Source organism: Hemibagrus wyckioides, linkage group LG21, assembly GCF_019097595.1.
Source record: "Hemibagrus wyckioides isolate EC202008001 linkage group LG21, SWU_Hwy_1.0, whole genome shotgun sequence".
NCBI classification, from domain to species: Eukaryota; Metazoa; Chordata; class Actinopteri; order Siluriformes; family Bagridae; genus Hemibagrus; species Hemibagrus wyckioides.
In genome coordinates, this window is record NC_080730.1 from 1,865,621 (window position 1) to 1,888,665 (window position 23,045).

General features: G+C 43.6%; 3 protein-coding genes across 3 annotated transcripts in view; 2 read left to right on the forward strand and 1 right to left on the reverse strand.

Moving 5' to 3' along the window:
• Positions 1 to 1,814: 1,814 nt before the first annotated feature.
• Positions 1,815 to 11,364, forward strand: mrto4 (MRT4 homolog, ribosome maturation factor). The gene is made up of 8 exons (XM_058373879.1): positions 1,815 to 1,914; positions 2,733 to 2,791; positions 3,108 to 3,211; positions 3,312 to 3,393; positions 3,484 to 3,551; positions 9,093 to 9,244; positions 10,487 to 10,563; positions 11,132 to 11,364. The coding sequence occupies exons 1-8, from the start codon at positions 1,887 to 1,889 to the stop codon at positions 11,279 to 11,281; spliced, it is 720 nt and encodes a 239-aa protein (XP_058229862.1). The 5' UTR covers positions 1,815 to 1,886; the 3' UTR covers positions 11,282 to 11,364.
• Positions 11,365 to 11,509: 145 nt separating this feature from the next.
• akr7a3 (aldo-keto reductase family 7, member A3 (aflatoxin aldehyde reductase)) lies at positions 11,510 to 15,320 on the reverse strand. Its single transcript, XM_058373877.1, has 7 exons — positions 14,980 to 15,320; positions 14,095 to 14,282; positions 13,791 to 13,895; positions 13,615 to 13,711; positions 13,359 to 13,458; positions 12,352 to 12,481; positions 11,510 to 11,846 (listed from the first exon to the last, which is right to left on the reverse strand). The coding sequence occupies exons 1-7, from the start codon at positions 15,275 to 15,277 to the stop codon at positions 11,685 to 11,687; spliced, it is 1,080 nt and encodes a 359-aa protein (XP_058229860.1). The 5' UTR covers positions 15,278 to 15,320; the 3' UTR covers positions 11,510 to 11,684.
• Positions 15,321 to 19,761: 4,441 nt separating this feature from the next.
• Positions 19,762 to 23,045, forward strand: part of megf6b (multiple EGF-like-domains 6b) — an 80,603-nt gene continuing 77,319 nt past the window's right edge. The window contains exons 1-3 of the mRNA XM_058372892.1: positions 19,762 to 20,021; positions 20,765 to 20,899; positions 22,734 to 22,843. Of these exons, the coding sequence (XP_058228875.1) occupies positions 19,888 to 20,021; positions 20,765 to 20,899; positions 22,734 to 22,843 (379 nt within the window). The 5' untranslated portion in view covers positions 19,762 to 19,887. The remainder of the gene's footprint in view (positions 20,022 to 20,764; positions 20,900 to 22,733; positions 22,844 to 23,045) is intronic.

The window sequence follows — 23,045 nt, forward strand, 5'->3', positions numbered from 1 at the left end:
TGATAGAAAGGGGTCAGAATACACAGTGGAGGATGGTTTGTTGTGTATGACCAGTCAGGGTGCCTGTGCTGACCCCTGTGCACCACAGCACACCTTCAGGGATCTAGTGGAGTCTATGCCTTGACAGGGCTGTTTTGGCAGCAAAAGGAGGAGTAACAGAATATTAGGCAGGTGGTCATAATGTTATGGCTGATCAGTTTATATCAAGACAGCCTGATTTCATGATTTTTACAAGGCATTTTAAACATTTTGCAGGAATTTCAGCTAATGGAGACAAATGAAGGTACAATAGATCAGGGCTAATAGACTTCAGCACACAAAGATCACTCTGTTTCAGCATTTATGAGGAAAAAGCTGTTCGGATAAAAAAGTTCTCATTAAATCATTGTGGCTTTTCAATGAGAACTTATAAAAGTGTTGTTTTTCATATTATACAGTATTATATTTGCAAATCCTCAGCAGTTTCCTTCAAACAAATGCTCCTTCCAACTTCCAGATGTTATTCCAGTGTTTTTGTGGAGTTGGGAATGGAAGTGAAGTGGACTTTAAGTGTCCTCTAAAACGCTTTATTTGTGTGAGTTTGATATAAACGTCGACTACATGGATTATTTTGTACATCAGAGATTAGAGATGATCTGTGGAGGAGATTCAAATCGAGTCAAAATCATGTCTGAGCTCCTGAGCCGCTCACGGTGCTTTTAGTAAACCACACACTGACCCCTAGTGGACATTCACATAACTGCTCTGTTTAAAGCGCTTCACTCAAGGGGGTCATCGACTGCTTATTAAAAAAAAATAACATGATCAAACATGGCTTTTGCCCCGCCCACTCTGCGAGCTGTGCGCGAGGATCGACAAACGGCTCCTCGTGAAGACTCTCCTGAAGACAAACCCAAGCTGAAACACAGGTGTGTGTGTGTGTGTGTGTGTGAGAAGAGTCGGGTCCGAGGGTAGGGTTCAGGGCGAGTGTCTGAGTGCTCGTGTGTACAGAAAAGGGGCAGATAGAGAGCGCTCCTCTGCCCTGTGATGCTGCACGAGCGCCGTACAGAAAGTCACGTGACTCTGAAGAAGCGCCTGCTAACCCGAAGCCCCGCCCTCTTCCATTAGCTTATATTAGATAATTAATGAATAAACTAACTAACAAACAAACCAATAAATAAATGTTGTTTTGTGTCTATTTTTTGCCCTGAATTTGTGAATCTTCTCTAAAAAGGTTTTTAATCCCAAAACACGGAGGTGCTGCTGTCAGGAAACTGTAGATTTTAGACCACAAATCAAAAGCAGAAAACTTTTATAAATATAAACATTAAAATAAAGATATTTACAGAACGGACACAGTCTGAAACCACACCCACTGACCAGTCTGAAACCACACCCACTGACCAGTCTGAAACCACACCCACTGACCAGTCTGAAACCACACCCGCTGACCCCCTCAGCATTTCATCACAAACATCTGCACACATCTGCACTTCACTCTACATTCACTCACACTGATTCTTTATATTAGATTTATATATATTACATGTATTTCCGCCTTTTATACCTGTATATAATATATAATAATGTATGGTTTATGTAAAATCTATTTTTTACGGTTTTTAATCAATAAAATTAATTAGAATATCTGAATTTGCTCCTGCTTGCCTGTGCTCCCATAATGCGATTGCTCTTTAAATCTAAAAATGCTCAGAACTTTGTATTAGTTCCATAGCTTTTATTTACTTCACTTATCAGAAATATTCTTTATAAACGTTTTTATAAGGAAAATCGCAGTGATTATAGTGAGCAGGCGCCAGGGGGCAGCACAGGCACTGGTGCTGTTTGTAACGCTGTCTAAAAACAACCGTAGAAGAAGAAAAGGGCACAAGAGCAACGTGAGAGCCATGCCGAAATCAAAGAGGGATAAGAAAGGTAGTGAGAAAACATTTAATATAAATATATTTATGTGAATGTTTTATAACGGGAATTTGTCGCCTGAATTTATGTCAGTTAGCAGTTATCCATTTATAAAATTTAATATCCGTGTTAAAACAAGAATGAAGTTTACTTCAGAGCTAATGAGCTAAAGCTAAAATACATGAGGTGGAGATGTTGTGGCATTTTAGTGAACTTTCTCTCCAATTAGTTTAAGATTCAGGCATGATGTGAGCTGTAGATTATCAGTCACGAGAAGGAAGTGACGGACATGATGGACATGAATTTAATATAGCAATATATATACATACACTATATTACCAAAAGTTCTCCAAATCATTGAATTCAGGTGTTGTTTTTCAGGGGTTGGACTCCGCACCTTAGTTCCAGTGAAAGGAACTCTTAATGCTTCAGACATTTTGGACAATTTCATGCTCTTTGTGGGAACAGTTTGGGGATGACCCCTTCCTGTTCCAACATGACTGTACACCAGTGACCAAAGCAAGGTCCATAAAGACATGGATGAGTGAGTTTGGTGTGGAGGAACTTGACTGGCCTGCACAGAGTCCTGACCTCAACCCCATAGAAATTGTCCAAAATGTCTTGGTATGAAGCTGAAGCATTAAGAGTTCCTTTCACTGGAACTAAGAGGCCGAGCCCAACACCTGAAAAACAACACCTGAACTCAATGATTTGGAGGGGTGTCCCAAAACTTTTGGCAATATAGTGTATGTAAAAGAGTTAAAAGAATGAATCTGAGAACTTTCTCTCTCTCTCTCTCTCTCTCTCTCTCTCTCTCTCTCTCTCTCTCGCAGTCTCTTTGACTAAAACAGTTAAGAAAGGATTGGAGGCGAAGCAGAAGCTGATTGAGGAGGTGAGGAGATTTCTTATTTATCCACTGAAACATTTTGCATTGAAGTTTAGTGTAATTGTTTTAGTCAGGGTGTGAACTCCTCTGTCCTGAAGATGTTAGTGTTACAGGGCACTGGGACTGGAGACTCCTTCTGTAACCGTTACAGAAACACATCACAGAAAACCATAACAACAATCACACATCCGTTCACCTGTGGAGCGTCTGCTGGACACGTCCCTGTGAACGAGCTGTTGCTATGGAAACACTAACGAGTGCGTTGTTTATAAATCAGAGCTGCTGTTATAGGACATTAATCCACATGTTTCCTCTGCTTCAGCTGCGGAAATGTGTGGACACGTACAGATACATCTTCATCTTCTCAGTGGAGAACATGAGGAACAGCAAGCTGAAAGACGTCAGAACGGCGTGGAAGCACAGCCGGTGAGACACACACACACACACACACACACACACACACACACAGCAAGCCCATCAGTGCTGCTCCTGCTTGTTGTTCTGATCCTCTCTCTCGTCTTTAAAGGTTCTTTTTCGGTAAGAACAAGGTGATGATGATCGCGCTTGGGAAAGGACCGACAGATGAGTACAGGGATAATTTACACAAGGTATCTGATCATTGATCATCTCCATTTATCAGACCAGATCGGATTGTAGCAGATTCTGAGTTTTGGATGGTTTTGTGTGATGTGTTGCAGGTGAGCAAGTTCCTCCGAGGAGAAGTGGGAGTTCTGTTCACCAACAAAACCCAGGAGGAAGTGCAGGAGTGAGTACTACTGACCTGGAGCTGATTATTTATCTCTGTATTTAAATACACAGGACACACACTTGCTCTGATCGGCTGTGCGCTTTAAACTCAGTGATTCTCCTCATCGTGATTGGTTGAACTCTCTGAGGGGCGGAGCCTCGTAACCAGCAGCCAATCAGGAATAAACACAAGTGATGTTATTGAGAAATAGTCTGAGTCTCTCGCTGGAATTTAAATAGAATGAAGAACATTTTATTCAATCTTTACTCAAATCACAGCTCTGTCACACACACACTCTCAAACACATATACACACACACACACTCTCAAACACATATACACACACACACTCTCTCAAACATGCTTACACATTCAAACACACACTCACTCACCCTTGCACACACTCAAGTCAAACACACACACAATGATTTGATCTCTGAGTCTTCAGTCGCTGCACTGTGAAGTCCTCAGTAGGCGTAACTACTACTGGTTGCCATGGTAATAACAGGTGGAGCGACCAACCTAACCAATCAGGTCACATGCAGTCTTACTGTCTTCACTCTGATTGGTGGACACTGCACCGTATTTGCGTATAAGTTTCTCACACCCACATCTGGACACCACTGGAAGTTTGGGAAGTCGGAGCTCTCTCTCGCTTTATCACTGTGTGTGTGAGAACGTGTGTGTGTGAGAACGTGTGTGTGTGAGAACGTGTGTGTGTGAGAACGTGTGTGTGAGAACGTGTGTGTGAGAACGTGTGTGTGTGTGTGTGAGAACGTGTGTGAGAACGTGTGTGAGAACGTGTGTGAGAGAACGTGTGTGAGAGAACGTGTGTGTGTGTGTGAGAACGTGTGTGTGTGTGTGAGAACGTGTGTGTGTGTGTGAGAACGTGTGTGTGTGTGTGAGAACGTGTGTGTGTGTGTGAGAACGTGTGTGTGTGTGTGAGAACGTGTGTGTGTGTGTGAGAACGTGTGTGTGTGTGAGAACGTGTGTGTGTGTGAGAACGTGTGTGAGAACGTGTGTGAGAACGTGTGTGAGAACGTGTGTGAGAACGTGTGTGAGAACGTGTGTGAGAACGTGTGTGAGAACGTGTGTGTGTGTGAGAACGTGTGTGTGAGAACGTGTGTGTGAGAACGTGTGTGTGTGAGAACGTGTGTGTGTGTGTGAGTGTGTGTGTGTGAGTGTGTGTGTGAGAGTGAGAACGTGTGTGAGAGTGTGTGAGAACGTGTGTGTGTGTGAGAGAACGTGTGTGTGTGTGAGAGAACGTGTGTGTGAGAGAACGTGTGTGTGAGAACGTGTGTGTGAGAACGTGTGTGTGAGAACGTGTGTGTGTGTGAGAACGTGTGTGTGTGTGAGAACGTGTGTGTGTGAGTGTGTGTGTGTGTGAGTGAGAACGTGTGTGTGTGTGTGAGAGTGTGTGTGTGTGTGAGTGAGAACGTGTGTGTGTGTGTGAGAGTGTGTGTGTGTGTGAGTGAGAACGTGTGTGAGAGTGTGTGAGAACGTGTGTGTGTGTGTGTGTGTGTGAGAGGACGTGTGTGTGAGAGGACGTGTGTGTGAGAGGACGTGTGTGTGAGAGGACGTGTGTGTGAGAGAACGTGTGTGTGAGAGAACGTGTGTGTGTGTGTGAGAACGTGTGTGTGTGTGTGAGAACGTGTGTGTGTGTGGGTGAGAACGTGTGTGTGTGTGGGTGAGAACGTGTGTGTGTGTGGGTGAGAACGTGTGTGTGTGTGGGTGAGAACGTGTGTGTGGGTGAGAACGTGTGTGTGTGTGAGAACGTGTGTGTGTGTGAGAACGTGTGTGTGTGTGTGAGAACGTGTGTGTGTGTGTGAGAACGTGTGTGTGTGTGTGAGAACGTGTGTGTGAGAACGTGTGTGTGAGAACGTGTGTGTGAGAACGTGTGTGTGAGAACGTGTGTGTGAGAACGTGTGTGTGTGTGAGAACGTGTGTGTGTGTGAGAACGTGTGTGTGTGTGAGAACGTGTGTGTGTGTGAGAACGTGTGTGTGTGAGAGTGTGTGTGTGAGAGTGTGAGAGTGTGTGTGTGAGAGTGTGAGAGTGTGTGTGTGAGAGTGTGAGAACGTGTGTGTGAGAGTGTGAGAACGTGTGTGTGAGTGTGAGAGAACGTGTGTGTGAGAGTGTGAGAGAACGTGTGTGTGAGAGTGTGAGAGAACGTGTGTGTGTGAGAACGTGTGTGTGTGTGTGTGTGTGAGAACGTGTGTGTGTGTGGGTGAGAACGTGTGTGTGTGTGTGAGAACGTGTGTGTGAGAACGTGTGTGTGTGTGTGTGAGAACGTGTGTGTGTGTGTGTGTGTGTGTGTGTGAGAACATGTGTGTGTGGGTGAGAACGTGTGTGTGTGGGTGAGAACGTGTGTGTGTGGGTGAGAACGTGTGTGTGTGTGAGAGTGTGTGTGTGAGAGTGTCGTGTGTGAGAGTGTGTGTGTGAGTGTGTGTGTGTGAGAGTGAGAACGTGTGTGTGTGTGTGAGAACGTGTGTGAGAACGTGTGTGTGAGAACGTGTGTGTGTGTGAGAACGTGTGTGTGAGAACGTGTGTGTGAGAACGTGTGTGTGAGAACGTGTGTGTGTGAGAACGTGTGTGTGTGTGAGAACGTGTGTGTGTGTGAGTGAGAACGTGTGTGAGAGTGTGTGAGAACGTGTGTGTGTGTGTGTGTGTGTGAGAGAACGTGTGTGTGAGAGAACGTGTGTGTGAGAGAACGTGTGTGTGTGAGAACGTGTGTGTGAGAGAACGTGTGTGTGTGTGAGAGAACGTGTGTGTGTGTGAGAACGTGTGTGTGTGTGTGAGAACGTGTGTGTGTGTGTGAGAACGTGTGTGTGAGAACGTGTGTGTGAGAACGTGTGTGTGAGAACGTGTGTGTGAGAACGTGTGTGTGTGTGAGAACGTGTGTGTGTGTGTGTGTGAGAGAACGTGTGTGTGTGTGTGAGAGAACGTGTGTGTGTGTGTGAGAGAACGTGTGTGTGTGTGTGAGAACGTGTGTGTGTGTGTGAGAACGTGTGTGTGTGAGAACGTGTGTGTGTGTGTGAGAACGTGTGTGTGTGTGTGTGAGAGAACGTGTGTGTGTGTGTGAGAGAACGTGTGTGTGTGTGTGCGAGAGAACGTGTGTGTGTGTGTGCGAGAGAACGTGTGTGTGTGTGTGCGAGAGAACGTGTGTGTGTGTGTGTGAGAACGTGTGTGTGTGGGTGAGAACGTGTGTGTGTGTGTGAGACCGTGTGTGTGTGTGTGAGACCGTGTGTGTGTGTGTGAGACCGTGTGTGTGTGTGTGAGACCGTGTGTGTGTGTGTGAGACCGTGTGTGTGTGTGTGAGACCGTGTGTGTGTGTGTGAGACCGTGTGTGTGTGTGTGAGAACGTGTGTGTGTGTGAGAACGTGTGTGTGTGTGAGAGTGTGTGTGTGAGAGTGTGTGTGTGAGAGTGTGTGTGTGAGTGTGTGTGTGTGAGAGTGAGAACGTGTGTGTGTGTGTGAGAACGTGTGTGAGAACGTGTGTGTGAGAACGTGTGTGTGTGTGAGAACGTGTGTGTGAGAACGTGTGTGTGAGAACGTGTGTGTGAGAACGTGTGTGTGTGAGAACGTGTGTGTGTGTGAGAACGTGTGTGTGTGTGAGTGAGAACGTGTGTGAGAGTGTGTGAGAACGTGTGTGTGTGTGTGTGTGTGTGAGAGAACGTGTGTGTGAGAGAACGTGTGTGTGAGAGAACGTGTGTGTGTGAGAACGTGTGTGTGAGAGAACGTGTGTGTGTGTGAGAGAACGTGTGTGTGTGTGAGAACGTGTGTGTGTGTGTGAGAACGTGTGTGTGTGTGTGAGAACGTGTGTGTGTGTGTGAGAACGTGTGTGTGAGAACGTGTGTGTGAGAACGTGTGTGTGTGTGTGAGAACGTGTGTGTGTGTGTGAGAACGTGTGTGTGTGTGTGAGAACGTGTGTGTGAGAACGTGTGTGTGAGAACGTGTGTGTGTGTGAGAACGTGTGTGTGTGTGAGAACGTGTGTGTGTGTGAGAACGTGTGTGTGTGTGAGAACGTGTGTGTGTGAGTGTGTGTGTGTGTGAGTGAGAACGTGTGTGTGTGTGTGAGAGTGTGTGTGTGTGTGAGTGAGAACGTGTGTGAGAGTGTGTGAGAACGTGTGTGTGAGAGAACGTGTGTGTGAGAGAACGTGTGTGTGAGAGAACGTGTGTGTGTGTGAGAGAACGTGTGTGTGTGTGAGAGAACGTGTGTGTGTGTGAGAGAACGTGTGTGTGTGTGTGAGAACGTGTGTGTGTGTGTGAGAACGTGTGTGTGTGTGTGAGAACGTGTGTGTGTGTGTGAGAACGTGTGTGTGTGTGAGAACGTGTGTGTGTGTGTGAGAACGTGTGTGTGTGTGTGAGAACGTGTGTGTGTGTGTGAGAACGTGTGTGTGTGTGTGAGAACGTGTGTGTGTGTGTGAGAACGTGTGTGTGTGAGAACGTGTGTGTGTGTGAGAGTGTGTGTGTGAGAGTGTGTGTGTGAGAGTGTGTGTGTGAGTGTGTGTGTGTGAGAGTGAGAACGTGTGTGTGTGTGTGAGAACGTGTGTGAGAACGTGTGTGTGAGAACGTGTGTGTGTGTGAGAACGTGTGTGTGAGAACGTGTGTGTGAGAACGTGTGTGTGAGAACGTGTGTGTGTGAGAACGTGTGTGTGTGTGAGAACGTGTGTGTGTGTGAGTGAGAACGTGTGTGAGAGTGTGTGAGAACGTGTGTGTGTGTGTGTGTGTGTGAGAGAACGTGTGTGTGAGAGAACGTGTGTGTGAGAGAACGTGTGTGTGAGAGAACGTGTGTGTGTGAGAACGTGTGTGTGTGAGAACGTGTGTGTGAGAACGTGTGTGTGTGTGAGAACGTGTGTGTGTGTGAGAACGTGTGTGTGTGTGAGAACGTGTGTGTGTGTGTGAGAACGTGTGTGTGAGAACGTGTGTGTGAGAACGTGTGTGTGAGAACGTGTGTGTGTGTGAGAACGTGTGTGTGTGTGTGTGTGAGAGAACGTGTGTGTGTGTGTGAGAGAACGTGTGTGTGTGTGTGAGAGAACGTGTGTGTGTGTGTGAGAGAACGTGTGTGTGTGTGTGAGAACGTGTGTGTGTGTGTGAGAACGTGTGTGTGTGTGTGAGAACGTGTGTGTGTGTGTGGGTGAGAACGTGTGTGTGTGTGTGTGGGTGAGAACGTGTGTGTGTGGGTGAGAACGTGTGTGTGTGTGTGTGTGGGTGAGAACGTGTGTGTGTGTGAGAACGTGTGTGTGTGTGTGAGAACGTGTGTGTGTGTGTGTGAGAACGTGTGTGTGTGGGTGAGAACGTGTGTGTGTGGGTGAGAACGTGTGTGTGTGGGTGAGAACGTGTGTGTGTGGGTGAGAACGTGTGTGTGTGTGGGTGAGAACGTGTGTGTGTGTGAGAACGTGTGTGTGTGGGTGAGAACGTGTGTGTGTGGGTGAGAACGTGTGTGTGTGGGTGAGAACGTGTGTGTGTGGGTGAGAACGTGTGTGTGTGTGTGAGAACGTGTGTGTGTGTGTGTGTGTGAGAAAGAAGAGTCCTGATGCTGAGACTGGTGTGTTTCTCTCAGGTATTTCAGCAGCTTCAGTGAGATGGACTACGCTCGCGCGGGGAACGTAGCGCAAATGGCGGTGACGCTGGACGAAGGACCGCTGGAACAGTTCTCTCACTCCATGGAGCCTCAGCTCAGACAGCTGGGACTGCCCACAGCGCTGAAAAAAGGTAATCATACACGTCACGTCACGTCACGTCACGTCACATCACATCACATCACATCAGATCAGATCAGATCAGATCACATCAGATCACATCAGATCACATCAGATCAGATCAGATCAGACTGGTTCCTGGATAATGAGTTGTAAAGTATTAAAGAAAAATCATTTTTAACAAGTGCAGCAGGTTAAATTAGCCCATGGTGTAGTGTACTAGTTATACGGTTTGAACTTTATAAGACTCTCGGGTGCCAATATTATTGAAGTCAAACTCTCAGACCCTTTATCAGAGAGCAGCGTGTGTTTTATCTCATTCTCAAATATTTTCCAGCTCCAGTTCATCCACACAGAGGTTCCTTTGTGTGTTTGATTGATTGATTGATTGATTGATTTATTTATAAACACACAGTGCTGCTGAATTCATCCTTATACCTTATTATGTGATGTTTAATTAAGAAAAGTGTGTTCCTGTTGATAGTGAGGTTTATTTTTGGTGTAATGATGTAATGTTTGTCCAGTGAAGGAGTCTCCAGTGTCAGACAGAGCTAAAGCTGTAACCTTCCCTCTGTTCAGTTCCTCAGTAAGGGAACAAGCTGTAGGGTTTTTTCTCATTAACACGAAGGCAGGTGAGGGGCGTTTATAGCTGCTATAACGTGAGGAGAAACGTTCTGCTGAGGTTCTGTAATATGGACGCTCACTCTGCATGGAGAGAAATCGTGTAGTAGAGGATTCTAACACTTCAGGGTCATGCTGTTAAAGGAAATGAATCAGCAGTGCAGGATGGTGTATAAGACCACGATGATGCTGGGTTCCTCAAACCGGTTTTCATCTTCTCTGTTCCAGCTGTCTCGGGGCGTGAATCTGAGTAAATTAACACAGTGAGGCTTCAGTAGACCAGCTTCCTGTCCGGCGTGATGACTGTTCACGGCCAGGCCATCGTCTGTAGTTCTGTTTATCCGCTGGTTCACGCCTTTTGCACGACAGCTTAAAAAAAATCATGAGTGAGGTTCTGGTGATGAGTTTGGGGTTGGTTTTTTTTTTTTATATCGCTGAAATAAAACCATCATCTCAGACCTGAGGTCAGATTTCAGGCATTTAACCAAAAACACACTGAAGTGCTGAACACTGACTCATTCCCGGGTTTCAGGACTCGTTCCTGCAGCTCTGTATTTGACTGACACAGCTTCTCTCCAGTGATAAACACTCCTCATGAGCGGGTGTGATGACGCTTTGTGAAATCTGTCTGCAGGAGTCGTCACGTTACTGAAGGACTATGAAGTGTGTAAAGAAGGAGATACGCTCACGCCGGAACAAGCTCGCATTCTGGTGAGTCTGCTGTGTTTTATTCACAGAGAATAAAAGATTCTCAGAGAGAGAGATGGAGAGGAAGAGAGACAGAAATAGAGATGGATGGAGGGAGGGAGAGAGAGAGAGAGAGGGAGGGATGGGGGGACAGGGAGAAATGGAGAGAGAGAGAAGGAGGGAAAGATGGAGAGGGAGAGAGACAGAAAGAGAGATGGGGAGGTACAGAGGGGGGGGTAACTACAAATGTAACTTGGCTTCATATTAATCCCCAGTGAGGAGTGGGACTATTTGATGGGTTTGTTGATTCTTTATGGTGATTGATCAGAGTCCCAGTGTGTGGTGAGCCAGAGTCATTAACAGCTGGTTGAGACACGCCCACAGACACGCCCACAGACACGTACACTGGTGTTCTCTCTCAGATGTACACAGCTAACTGTGGCTTATAAAAAACCCACTGGACAATCAATTCTAGTTTTTACTCGAGACACAGATCCTGAATGTCACCCAGTAAATTAAATTAAATAAACAGCCGATTCGTACCGTGAGGATTTGATGCTCGGTGCTTGAGTCGCTCTTGATTTCCTTTCAGAAACTCTTCGGGATGGAGATGGCCGAATTCAAAGTGACCTTAAAGTGCATGTGGAATTCAGAGACTGGAGACTTCCAGCTGTTTGCCGACGCTGATGAAGAGGCCATGCAGGCTAATGATGATGATGACGACGATGATGAAGAGAGTTAATAAAAACGGACGATGGACTTTCCACATGGACGTGTTGGTTTAACGTCCAGAGGCAGGACACGTGTTTGTGTGAATGTTTTCTTCAGTGTGTGTTTTATGATCCAAATATTTGACACTTTTTGTTTAATCCCTTCGACTTCCTGAATCACTTCCTGCTGCTGACCGCATGACCGCTGTACACTAGTACACTGATGTGGGATTAAATGTTCAGTCATTTAGAGAATATACTGTGTTTTTACCAGCAGTGCTTTATAGCTAGAATGTCATAATTAAGTGCTGGAGTACAAAAAGAGTCAGTGTTTAACTTGAATTATTGAGTTTAAACAGGTTCTAACATTTTCTATAATTCAGGAACGTTACAGCAGATCCTCTTCTCCAGCTGGAATTAAAGTCCGTCATGTGGCTAGCGGAAGTAGTTAGGACACTCATGAGCCACTAAATCCCAGCCACACTTGAAGGCATCCACCACTTCCTGCTTTAGAGGACCTTCTTCAGCTGCAGCTAGATTCTCCTGGAGCTGCTCCATGGTGGACATGCCGATGATCACAGAGTCTCCGAGATCGGCCTGTGGGAAACGGAGGAACCGTTACTTTATCTGTTCAGAGATTTCTTTTTCCTAACACGTATCCTGTTCTAACACGACCTGCTTCTCCTTTATTTCCCGAAACTGAGATCTCTTCGTATTTTTACTATACAAACGTACACACGAGCAGAATTCTTACATTTTTAGGTATCTCATAGAGCTGATCCAGGATCAAGAATCATCTAAATGAATAGAGATAGAGCCGACTGCAAAAGTTTGCATCCCCTCAGGGCAACACAAATGGCCAGATAGTGGATTTTAAGACAACAATAACAATTAAAAAAACAACAATCCTTCTAGGGAATAACAAAAAAAGTTTCTGTTGCTTCTGTCTTGTGTTTTGGAATCATTAAAGAATTCATCCTGGTTTCATTTCTAATCTGGAATTGTGTTTTATTTGTAAATAAAGTCTTTAACTAAACCCATGTTCAGGATGCAAACCTTCTCGGTCTGTATGTTCTGATATTCTGGATTCAGGAACTCGTACCCTGAGGTGAGAGTGATGATACATCCAGCGTAAGGCGGCCGAGGTCAAGCTCGGCTTCTCGGAAGCGTACGCGGTGTCCAGGGCCTTCAGGATGCCGTCTATAGCCTGGAAATGGCTCTCTTTCCAAAACCTTTTAGAAAAAGATGAGGTACAGAATACACCACCACAGATCAGAAAATTCTAAAAATGTGTTAAAACCAAACTGAATCCAAATCACTGGTCAGACTGAACAACCAAAAAATTCTTATTAGGAACCGAGGTAAATAATTTAACCGACTCCGATGTGTTTTAAATATTCTTTCTGTATTTCATCAAACTTTAAATCATTCAGTTCTGTGAAGAAGCCTGAGGTTTACTCTCCGAATCAATAAACCAGTCCCAAGATTATAAACTCAGATTTCCTGCTTTACTGAAACGACAACTGTGTAAAAATATCATAAAATAATCAGGTCTCAGCTTTAAATGAAGGTACTAAAACCTTTTTATTTGTAAGATATGAATTTATTCATGTGGTGAAAAAAACACTAATGTACAGACCAGAGGTCAACTATTTATTTAAAAGTGAGGTTTGAGTGTTTGTGGAGTCCGATCCTTTAATCTGTAGGCGATTAGCATGATTTTAGTCTTAGTGTAGGAGAAGCATCGCTCGAACCCTGAGCCTCAGACACAACACTGCAGGTCAGCGACTCAGGAGAACTGTAAGTTAAAGATTTATGTTGTTGACCTTTCGGCTGCTCCCTATCCTATTCAGGTTCACTAGAGTGGATCATTTGGTCAGCATGTTTGGATCTGGCACAGGTTTTACGCTGGATGCTCTTCCTGATGCAAACCTCCCATTTAATCTGGGCTTGGGATCAGTACTGAGAGTTAACTCTTCAGTGGCTGGGTTTGCGCCCCGGAATCAATGAGAGCGCGGGATCCTGCCACTGAACCACCAGGAGGCGATAAGTTAAATAAATATCAAATAAACTCTGCAAAATGTCAGAAATCAGAACTTTATTCCTCACCTGTCTCTGTACACAGCAGCCCACTTATTTCCAAAGAAGCGTCCTGCAGGTTGAGCCTGGTCTTTATCCTCGTAGTGGTATTTCCCGGTAAGCAGACCTCCTGATGAAGGATTCCAGAGTGTTGGTACATTTCGAGACAGTTTGTTTCACGCTAGTGATGTGAGGTTCTGAGGAGGTTTTGAGTCACACTAAATCCTACAGTGCCTACAACTCAGTTCCTACAAAGAGTTTAAGAAGACACGCTATGTCAGCGTACCTGCCAGGGGATTGTAGGCGTAGAAGCGCATGCCGAAGTAGCGCAGACACGGCAGCAGCTCCGTCTCCACCTGTCGCGTGGTAGCGTTGTACATGCCCTTTAAAGAAGAGACACAATCAAAACCTGTTTAATGCGAGGAAAAAGAGTAATAAATCAGTTTAAGCACTTGGACTGACCTGGTAGACGGTGGGAAGAACCCAGCTGTGGTGTTTACAGATGGTGAAGATTTCAGCCACTTCCCACGAGGCGTAGTTGGATAAACCGAGCTCTCTGAACTTTCCCTGACAATAAAGAGGGTCAAAAGGTCACTAAAAGGTGCTGTAGAAAGTGAAACCCCAACAATGCATCCCTGGAAACTGGGGACTGATCTAATAGTGTTCAGTCTGTTGTTTAGATCCAATATTATTATTATTATTATTATTGTTATTATATCTATTCAACGTGCTAGAGCAGAAGATAGCTTCTCCTGGCCAGCTCTACCTCCTTGTGCAGCTCATTGCAGGTTCTCAGCGTGTCCTGGATGGGGTTCTCGTGGTCCGGAGCATGCAGGTAGAAGATATCGACGCTCTGAGTGCGCAGCCTCTTGAGCGAGGTCTCCAGCTGAGAGCGCACACTCTCCGGCTTCAGCGTCTTCCCCTCCCAGGGGTTCGCTTTGGTGGCAATTCGAACTAAGAAACAAAAAACTCAGTCAGAAATGTTATTATAATTACATTATGATTCTTAAAACTGGGCCTGGGAAACCCATGATGGACATCGGGGTGGTGGAGATCAGTGTTAGCTAGAGCTGCTGTGTTGATCCAGTCCATTATGAGCTCAATATCAACTCAAATAAATATAAATATGATGGAGCATAAGCTCTGGATCCTAACCAGGTGCCTATGAAAAGTGATGCAATTCTATTGAGATCATGTGACACACTCTATTTAACTAGTTATGTCAATTCTGTATAATATAATCAGAAGATGAAGACAGCTGAAGATCTGTGTGTCCAGAGCGACAAGTCTGACTGTAATCAATGTGTCCTTTAGAGGAACTTACTGTGAGGCACAGCCTTGGCTCATAGGACTCCTGGAAAAATAATGACAAACACTGAGAAGATGATCCCCAGGTGTGGAAGTAAACAAATTGGCACCTGTGCTGTGAGAGGTGTGTTAGTCAGGGTGGTGTGACTGAATATAAACAAATTAATCCTAATTCATTTGGGACAGGAAGATATTCAGTGTTTTTAAACGTAGATGTTTATCTGAACAGAGCTTTAGAAAAGTTTACTTAGACTCTTACAACTGACCCCAGTCTCCTCTATCCAACACTGGCTCTGTGTGTGTGTGAGTGTGTGTGCGTGTGTGTGTGTGTCTTCTGTCCTACCCGTCTGAGGAAGTTGCATTGCCCCTATGATCGCCTCCGCGCTCCCGTCCGTGTACATGAACGCGGTGTCCAGCTCGTCGTGCCCGCGCTCCAAAAACGCCTGCACCATCTTGGTGCTCGTGCCCGCGTCTGCGCGCCCCCCGAACGCCATGGAGCCCAGAATCGAGGCTGGAACTGTGCGTGCGGTTCGACACAACGACATGCTGCCGAACCGGGCTGAACGTGGAAGTGTGAGAGAGACAGTTAACTTCTGAACTGAGCAAAGTCCTGCACTTCTTACTGCGGTCAGCATACCCATAACACTCCGCACGGTCCTGCCGTAAACAGGGAGCAAAGGTCGTAATGGAAAGTAAAGGGACTGTCGCACAAGGTCAAACTTTTTATTAAAGAAAAGGTGCAGAACAGATGAAGTGGACATTTGGATGTTTCACTCTTTGATGATTTAGGTGTTTGTTTAACTGATTTTAATTCGAAATGTTATTTATTGGTGTTTACATAGTCATTATACCTGAAGGTTGTGTGTTTTGCATTTTAAATGTTTAGACACGACCCCTCAATATGGCCTATTAATGAACAAGCTACACGACACAATAGTCAATGTTTTACACTTGTTTTAATTCTACTTATTAAACTATTTTTCTTCCATCCTTTAATTTTTACTTTTTGACAAAAAAAAAACCCTCAACTGTCTGCAACTACTGGTTTTTTTTCATGATACACTATATTACCAAAAGTTTTGGGACACCCCTCCAAATCATTGAACTCAGGGGTTGGACTCGGCCTCTTAGTTCCAGTGAAAGGAACTCTTAATGCTTCAGCTTCATACCAAGACATTTTGGACAATTTCATGCTCCCAACTTTGTGGACTTTGGTCACTGGTGTGCAGTCATGTTGGAACAGGAAGGGGTCATCCCCAGACTGTTCCCACAAAGTTCAGAGCATGAAATTGTCCAAAATGTCTTGGTATGAAGCTGAAGCATTAAGAGTTCCTTTCACTGGAACTAAGGGGCCGAGCCCAACCCCTGAAAAACATCACCTGAACTTTGGAGGGGTGTCCCAAAACTTTTGGCAATATAGTGTACTGTATATCCATGTATAACACAAAACAGAAAATTGAAAGTCCAATGTTCATTCAGCTCACCTTTATGCTGCAGAAACCTAGATAATCAACAAAAAGGACCAGAGTTGACTAAAAAGCTTCAAATTACGAGGAATGAGGAAGAGACACTGGAAATGACTAGGACATGTTCTACACATGAACAAGACCAGGCATCCCTACACTGCCCTAGGATGGACATCACCAGGGAAGAGTAAGAGGGGCAGACCACTGAGCACCTGTAGGAGAATGGTGGAGAAATAAATGAAAGAAGCGGGCAAGACCTGGAATGAAGTCAGGAGGCTCGCTCAGGACAGAAAGGGCTGGAGAAAATTTGTTGACACCTTAGTGAAGAGGATTAAGTAATGTCTGTGTTAGGTTTGTGCTAAAAAGTTAATTGGAATAGTTCACCTGAACATGACAGTTCTGTTATCATTAACATTCCCTTATGTTGTTCCAACCCTAAATATTCTTATTTTTCATAACACTGAAGATTTTCTTTTTCCCCACTATCAAGATAATGATCTTCATCTTTAAAGGCATCATAAATAATAAACTCCATGTGACTGTATGAGAGCTTTGTATCATACTGACTGGTCGACAGGTCTGTTATTCTAGATATATGTGTGTGTATGTATATATATTAATCATGTATTTAATTGTGATGTGTAGAAAAGGACAGTTTTTAGGAGAGACAGCAGACAGATTTGGAGCAGATTGTTCATGATATCTGTGCACAGTAACATCTGAACTGTAATAAACCATCTAACTTGTGTTTCTATTCTAATGCACACTCACCTGACTCGGGTTATTTCGGTCCTAAATGTAAAAAAGTCTTACATTACTACTGCAGTGTCCTGTACTGTCTTGTAGTGCACAGGTACCACAGAACGCCTTCAGAGATCTTGTGGAGTCCATACCTTGACCAGTCAGAGCTGATTTAAGGCATGAGGAGACCTAGAAAGTGTTCAGCAGGTGGTTTTAATGTTATGGCTGATCAGTGTATAGTTGGTTGTTAGTGAAAATTAAAAATATTCGTCTCCTAGTTCTACAAGACATCTTGTTTTTTTTTAAAGATTAACTTCAATCTCAGAACTTCTGACCTCATGTTCATGGTCATTTCATTGGGTAAATTTCATGCACTGTGTCCTGTGCCAGGCTAACAACAAAGATGCTGACATGCCAAATCCTGCAGCTCACACCTGGGCCTTCAAACATCTCCAGGCTGATTACATCACCATTACCACGTGTCTAAGAGAGTGGGATGTTCTGGTGGTGGTGGTCGATAAGTTTTAAACTTTAAGTTGAAGCTTATCCAACTATGACAGGGACAGTCATGCACACGTCAAAATCCTTCATCCTAAAGACTTCGTCCCTCACTGGGGAACTGCCTGATGCTTTTTATTCAGACCACAGCACTCACTCCTCTGCCCAAATCCTGCAGGAAGTGATGAGAATGTTCAATGAAAGCTTCACTGTCCAGATAGACTTCAGGCCTAATAACATTTTAGTGTCCACTCCTACAGGACGATGTTTGTGTGATGAAATGCTGAGCAGAATCAGGCTGAGGGGGTCAGTGGGTGTGGTTTCAGACTGGTCAGTGGGTGTGGTTTCAGTCTGTGTCAGTTCTGTAAATATCTTTATTTTAATGGTCATAAAAGTTTTCTACTTTTGATTTGTGGTCTAAAATCTACAGTTTCCTGAGAGCAGCACCTCAGTGTTTTGGGATTAAAAACCTTTTTAGAGAAGATTCACAAGTTGGGGGGGGGGGGGGGGGCGTGGCAGGGGGCTTGGTCATGTTTTTTTTTTTTTAATAAGCAGTCGATGACCCCCTTGAGTGAAGCGCTTTAAACAGTGCAGTTGTGTGAATGTCCACTAGGGGTCAGTGTGTGAGCGGCTCAGGAGCTCAGACATGATTTTGACTTGAAATAAAAAACAACATATTAATCTCCTCCACAGATCATCACTAATCTCTGATGTAGAAAATAACAGGGATAAAATAATAACTTCACTTTAATTTCTATATGGGATGGTGGCAGCTCAAGTGGCTCTTAAGGCTCTGGGTTGTTGATCGAGGTTCAAGCCCCAGCACTGCCAAGCTGCACGGCCACTGTTGGCCCCTTGAGCAAGGCCCCCAACCCACCCTGCTTCATGCATGACCCTGTGCTCTGACCACAACCCCCAAGGATGGGATATATACTGTGCAGTAATGTATATGTGAGAAATAAAACAAAACTTAACTTGAAGCTGCTTCGTTAAAAGTGCTATTGAATTGAATTGAATTATAATCCATGTACACAAATAAAGCGTTTTAGAGGAAACTTAAAGTTCACTCCACTTCCATTCCTAACTCCACAAAAACACTGGAATAACATCTGGAAGTTGGAAAGAGCATTTGTTTGAAGGAAACTGCTGAGGATTTGCAAATATAATACTGTATAATATGAAAAACAACACTTTTATAAGTTCTCATTGAAAAGCCACAATGATTTAATGAGATTTTTTTTATCTGAACAGCTTTTTCCTCATAAATGCTGAAACAGAGTGATCTTTGTGTGCTGAAGTCTATTAGCCCTGATCTATTGTACCTTCATTTGTCTCCATTAGCTGAAATTCCTGCAAAAGCCTCTCGACTGGTTTCCAAAAGCCTCTCATGTGTCCTGAAATATCAGGGATTGTTTTTCTAGCTGTATTTTAGTTGATGGTGTTTCTAACTGTGGAATGATGCGAGTCTGAACCTCTGAACTACCGCTGATCCATAATATCTGAACCTGCGTATGCACTGAGTGACTTTTCCATTTGTTTAGACATAAACAAACTTTGAGAGTCAATTCAGCACAATTCATCACAACACAATTCAACACATTTCAACACAACACAATCTCACTGCTGTTTTATTCTCATCCTGTAGGTAAACCTCACATCCAGGACAGAGCAAAAACACACTTCATGACAAAACTACTTTAAATATAAGAGTTTTATGCTGTTATGTTTTTTAGTTTTAAAACATCTGATGCAGAATGATTTTTATCTCTCTAATTAAAGCAATCCTAGCTTATTGGATCGAGAGCATTGAGGGAGCTCTTCCTTTAACTCCTGACCTGAATCTGCTGAACTTATTAATGATATTTAATAGATGTTATTCTCATCTATTAAATATTAGCTATATCATCTATTATCATCTATAGAAGTATTCTCTCTATTTTTATTTAAATGATTACTCTCACAGTGTGAAACACTAAATCGACACACAGCTGAAGGCTGTAAGAAATCCTTTCAGTTCCTGTATAAACACCTCAGCCGTACAAAATTTATACAAAACTCTAAACTAATAACACTAAAGTTGTGTTTGTTTTTAACTCTATCCGAACTCTCCGATTTATCGCGTGTGACTGAAGAGTCGGTTCGTTTCAAACGACTCTTTCAAGCATGGCTGGAATGGATTGAATGTTAAGGCTTTTGACTTGTAGAAGATTTATTTATAAATGACATTTAGTAAGGTGAATAATATTCAGAAACACATTTTGTCAATCAAAGAAAGCAAACAAACAGTGGAGTAATTTGATTCACTTACAGGAGTCGATTCAGTAAAGTGAATCATGAGGGGCATTACTACTACTACTGTTCTCTGTAGGATAGGCTCGTGTTTCTGTGTGTGTGTGTGTGTGTGTGTGTGTGTGTGTGTGTGTGTGTGTGTCAGTAGGTTGTTCTGCCGCTTGTCAGCTTGTTTGAGTCTCCTGCAGTCCTGAAACTTTCCAGCATGGAGCTGGTTTCTCCTCTCTGTTAGTCGTGTTTTATTTGTCTCCTTCTCCATGTCCTACACGATGACCACACAAGGACCATACCTTCGTCCACTGGGGATGGATCTTACACTAACTCCTTTTCTGATGCTGTTAATGTGCGGAATTCACGCCACATCGCGTGGATCAGATCTGATGTCTTACATGTGAGTGATGAATCTGAGCATCTTCAGGGTTTCTAGCTTACTTCAGCCTGTGATTTGGATCAGCACTAACCTGTGACAGATTAATAATCATCATCATCATCATCATCATCATCATTATTATAATAATAATAAGAATTCATAATAAATAAATATTAAGCGGCTGAAGCGGTCACGTGACTCTAATCACAGCGCCTTGCTGTTTAGTTGCATGCTGAAAGAAATTAGTTTTATATTTTAGTTTTAAGACTATTTATTTTTGCTTAATTTGATGTTAGAATTAAATTGCTTTGCGTTTAAGTACATCATTTATGATATACAGGTGAATTATATCTTTAATATCATATTTAAGTATATTAATGTGCATGTCAGGAGGAACAGCCTACACTTAAACACATCTAGTATTTTTTGGCTTGTGTTTAAAATGAACCGAACCAGTGTTCCTGCTTTTGTGCATCCTGGACATGAACTGTCGGAGTAGATCTCTGCTGCAGATTGAACCAAAGTTGTGTATTTTTTTTTGGTTTCTTTATGTCGTTTGTTGTGAGATTACTACTGTTAGACTTTTCAGTTAAAGTAGACGTTAGACATTTGGTGCTCATTTGTGTCGGTGGATTAGGAAATGCTTTGGAATCAGACACCAGGTGCAGAATTAAAAGGTCAAAACACACACACACACACACACACTCGTTATGTCTCATTAGGTCATGTCTCTGACTGACCGTCTGCTCGTGTGTCCTCTCCAGGCCTAACGTGTGCACGGAGCGTGAGGTGAAGCTGGTGGCTCACATGCAGCCCTGTGTGCAGGCTTTCACACGGATGGTCAAAGTGTGGAAACAAGGATGTGAAGGACAGTCGTGGTGCACGGGCTACGAGCGGAGGTGAGGTCATTACATTCAGAACATCCAGCTATCCGTTTATTAATCGATCCATTCATCAAGATTTCAAGTCTTTTCATCTGACTCTATGTTCATCCCTTTGTTTAGATGCATCTAGAAAAATCTCCATCCATAAAATCCATCCATCCTTTTATTAATTCATCAATTTATTAATGCATACATAAAGACATACATCAGTCTTTTCATCCAACTCCACATTTATCACTTTAAATATATACATAACAATATCCATTCATTCATCCATCCATCCATCCATCCATCAAACAAGGTTATATTCTCTAACGTAATGTCCATTCTTCATGTTTAACTGTTTAATCACTGACCTTCAGTAAAACCTGGTTGCATTTTCACTACACAAGTTGACAAACCTCTGGATTTTTAAAGGACTGAATGATGTGAAAACCTTCTTTAACTTCATCAATTCCACAAATTCCAGATTATTTATACAATTTACCCAAAGCTGTGCTCTGTTTCCTCCACTGTTTAAGCTTCATGATATTGCTTTTTCTTTAGGTCCTCTCTTTAAACTTTAGAGATTTCCATTTAACAATTTAAAAATATACAGAATGCTATACTTTTAAGATGCTTCACAGAACCCTTTGATACACTACATTACCAAAAGTTTTGGGACACCCCTCCAAATGAATTCAGGTGTTGTTTTTCAGGGGTTGGGCTCGGACACTTAGTTCCAGTGAAAGGAACTCTTAATGCTTCAGCTTCATACCAAGACATTTTGGACAATTTCATGCTCTTTGTGGGAACAGTTTGGGGATGACCCCTTCCTGTTCCAACATGACTGCACACCAGTGACCAAAGCAAGGTCCATAAAGACATGGATGAGTGAGTTTGGTGTGGAGGAACTTGACTGGCCTGCACAGAGTCCTGACCTCAACCCCATAGAACACCTTTGGGATGAATTAGAGCGAACTCTATGATTTGGAGGGGTGTTCCAAAACTTTTGCACTATAGTGTAGATGCGTCTAATTAAGCGAGTGAGGTCATGTGACCGATTAAATTCACTGATTTGCTTTAGTTTTGCTGTTTAATAATCAGACACCTTCTGTACCGTATTCCTTTTCAGTAGAAGTCTGATTTATAAATATGTCACTTTTCTTTCAAGAAATTAAATGAAGCAAAATTTTTACTTGGGAATTTTAGTCACCCAATGAGAGAAAAAAACCCATCAGGATTCTTCTCTTTCATTTGCTTGTCTTTTTGTTCTCTAATCAGAGGATTTCTTTTAATGACCCCAAACTGCAAGGTGTCACCAAGCTCTTCCAGAAAGCTGCAATTTGACAGGCATCTCCAGGACATTCCTCCATGGCTGAAGCTTTGAGCTTGCTTTCTCACTCTGGATGTTGTGAGCTGAGCCCTGCTCTTAAAAGCCACCAAGCCTGCAATTAGGGCTCGTAAACAGAGAGCTGTGAGTGCAGAGAGTGTGGAGAGTCCCTGAAGAGAAGGCCCCAAACTACAGGGCCCGGTTTGGTGTCGCAGCTTTAACACAAAGCCTGGGTCTCTCTCATGCTTTGAGAAAGAAACATGAAAGGCTGGAAGATGCTTCACAAATTACACACTGTTTGTGTTTTGCACATTGAAGTTTATCCCTAAATATTAGTCACGGTCTCTTCAGGTCTCTCACTGTCTAACCGCAAACATGACCTGGGGCCAGTGCTGAGGTTTCCTGATCATCCACATCATCCTCATCATCAAAGCCCTGAGGGGAGGTGATGATGGAGTCACTCATGACTCTGTAAAAGGTCGTTATGAGCGATGATGAAGCTGTAATGTAATAAAAGTTTGGTGTGTTTTGGTGCAGGACGGTGTATTACACTGCGTACAGACAGGTCTATCGTCAGGAATTTGAGACGGTGCACAAGTGCTGCCCGGGCTGGTCACAGCTCAACGGGGAGGCCGGCTGTCTGTACCGTAAGTACTGCTTTATTTTACACTTGTGTTCATACTAATATAGTTCTAATATAATGCGCATTTACGATATGTGATTGCTTTCAGATTAGAAGTTTTCCTGTTTGTTTTTCTGTGTTCATGCTGTAAATCACCCCAAGCGAAAGGTGAATGTCTTTATGCTCCTCCATGATACGGAGCTGCAAGACATTTTTTCAGTTCTGTG

Bases quoted from the DNA above. Each gene is read 5' to 3' on its own strand.
- akr7a3 (XM_058373877.1), bottom strand. From the start codon at position 15,277: ATGGGTATGCTGACCGCAGTAAGAAGTGCAGGACTTTGCTCAGTTCAG. The intron at 14,283-14,979 runs GTAGGACAGAAG...TTTGTTTCTTAG, and splicing joins AATGCAACTTCCTCAGACGG to TTCGAATTGCCACCAAAGCG. The intron at 13,896-14,094 runs GTAGAGCTGGCC...CTTTATTGTCAG, and splicing joins GCAATGAGCTGCACAAGGAG to GGAAAGTTCAGAGAGCTCGG.
- mrto4 (XM_058373879.1), top strand. From the start codon at position 1,887: ATGCCGAAATCAAAGAGGGATAAGAAAG. The intron at 3,394-3,483 runs GTATCTGATCAT...GATGTGTTGCAG, and splicing joins ACAGGGATAATTTACACAAG to GTGAGCAAGTTCCTCCGAGG. The intron at 9,245-10,486 runs GTAATCATACAC...ATCTGTCTGCAG, and splicing joins GCCCACAGCGCTGAAAAAAG to GAGTCGTCACGTTACTGAAG.